Below are 1,504 nucleotides of genomic sequence, written 5' to 3'. Positions count from 1 at the left end.
GGGTTGTTTTGTTGTATTTTTTTTTTGTAAGCCTTTCTTTTCCTTTGCCCACTCGTAGGACCGTATGCAGTTGCGAGCACCGTAAAACTCTTACTAAACTAACTTTCTTTTCACATGCTTGTGGTTACAGAAGAAAAAGTGGAGAAACTCCAAGACTTTCTGTCCAAGATGTTTGAGAGCGGCAACGGTTCGCACGAGAGCCCCAAGGCTGTGAAGCCCAACGAGCTGATGGGGACACTGACGGAGAAATACCGTTGCGCCCTCCGCAGGCTGAAGGAAAGGGGAGAGCTGGCCGCAGTGTGGTCTCAGTCCAGCTAGCGGAGAGCGCGACCAGGAGGAGGAGGATTGTACGCAGAGTGACCTGAATTGTGGGAGATTGGGGAGGGGGGGGGGTGTGTTGTGACGACACATGTTTTGTCATGATTAACTGAGGAGAATAAGATTCCAGGCCTGCCTGATGTTCCAGATTTCTCAGGACTGCCTCCGAATGTAGCAATCAGGAATGTGAGAGGACATTACAAACACTACACCAGAACCAGTCCCTCTTGGTGTGATTTGTTTGTTGGTGCATAATGGGATGTTATAACGTAGGGTGTCTCCTGATTGGGTTTTGAAAAAGTTGTCAAGCCATGAGATTCTGAAATTCTGATGTAATGTTGCCTCTAAACTACTAGAGAATGGCTTCAGTCATAGGGGGAAAGGGGATTTGTCGGAAGTCTGCTTTATGTTCAGGGTCACTGCTTTTGCCTTAATCATCTGGGCTAAGGCGTATTGTGGAAAGGAAGGAGTCTTCTGTCTTTCAGTTGTTGATCTACAGTCGTACTAAACTCTGAGCTGGTTTCTCCTAACTCTGGGTGAATGTGTACGTGTTGACGGCAACTCTGCGTTGTAACAGATTCCCCTATAATTTAATTTACGAGCTGAGCAGCAGGGTACGATGCGGGGGTTCTTCAGTTTTTCCAGCCAGCGAGCCGGCTGTTTCTTCAATAAGTTTCAGCGACTTTGTTGAAGATCAAGTGTTGTTGTTGTTGTTTTCTGTACAGATGGAGGCCTGCTTCTTCCTCTGAACTCTCCACTGAACCTTGTTGAGGTTTTTTTTTGCTGTGAAAATTGACAGGACTAAGGCTTTTTATGGCAATTCAGCGGATGGTTTTGAATGCCTTCTGCCACTAGTAAATATTACTCCCCTTTCCCCCCCCCCCCATCGCTATTTTGTTTTCTCTTTATAATATGATATTCAAACTGCTCTGGCAGTCGGTAAACCTACCGCGAGAAAGAGAAACCTGCGTTTTAAAGAGACGGAACTTCATTTCGATGGTCTTGCTATTACTTTTTTTTTTCACGATTTGGTTGTTATTGATCCAGGTTCACGATTGGGTGTAGTGGCGAGATTCTTCCCGGTAGCATGCCAAAGACATGAGTTTGATTCATTAGTTGAGAAGGTCCGTTTCATCAATCGTCGTCTATCTTTTTTTTTGGTGTGTGTAGGGGGGGGGGGGGGGGG

The 1,504-nt window shown here is 46.0% G+C and overlaps 1 protein-coding gene across 1 annotated transcript in view; it reads left to right on the top strand.

The window, feature by feature from the left end:
• The window catches only part of LOC101861849 (ubiquitin carboxyl-terminal hydrolase 28), a gene marked incomplete in the record, with an annotated part of 39,639 nt that extends 39,101 nt beyond the window's left edge, over window positions 1-538 (top strand). Inside the window, 1 exon segment of the mRNA XM_013088597.2 lies at window positions 131-538. Within this exon segment, the coding sequence (XP_012944051.2) occupies window positions 131-318 (188 nt within the window).
• Between the last annotated feature and the right edge of the window lie 966 nt (window positions 539-1,504).

The sequence above is a fragment of the Aplysia californica genome, unplaced genomic scaffold, assembly GCF_000002075.1.
Source record: "Aplysia californica isolate F4 #8 unplaced genomic scaffold, AplCal3.0 scaffold00774, whole genome shotgun sequence".
Classification (NCBI taxonomy): domain Eukaryota; kingdom Metazoa; phylum Mollusca; class Gastropoda; order Aplysiida; family Aplysiidae; genus Aplysia; species Aplysia californica.
The sequence above is the reverse complement of the archived record's forward strand: the minus strand, read 5'-3'. Positions and strand labels throughout refer to the sequence as shown.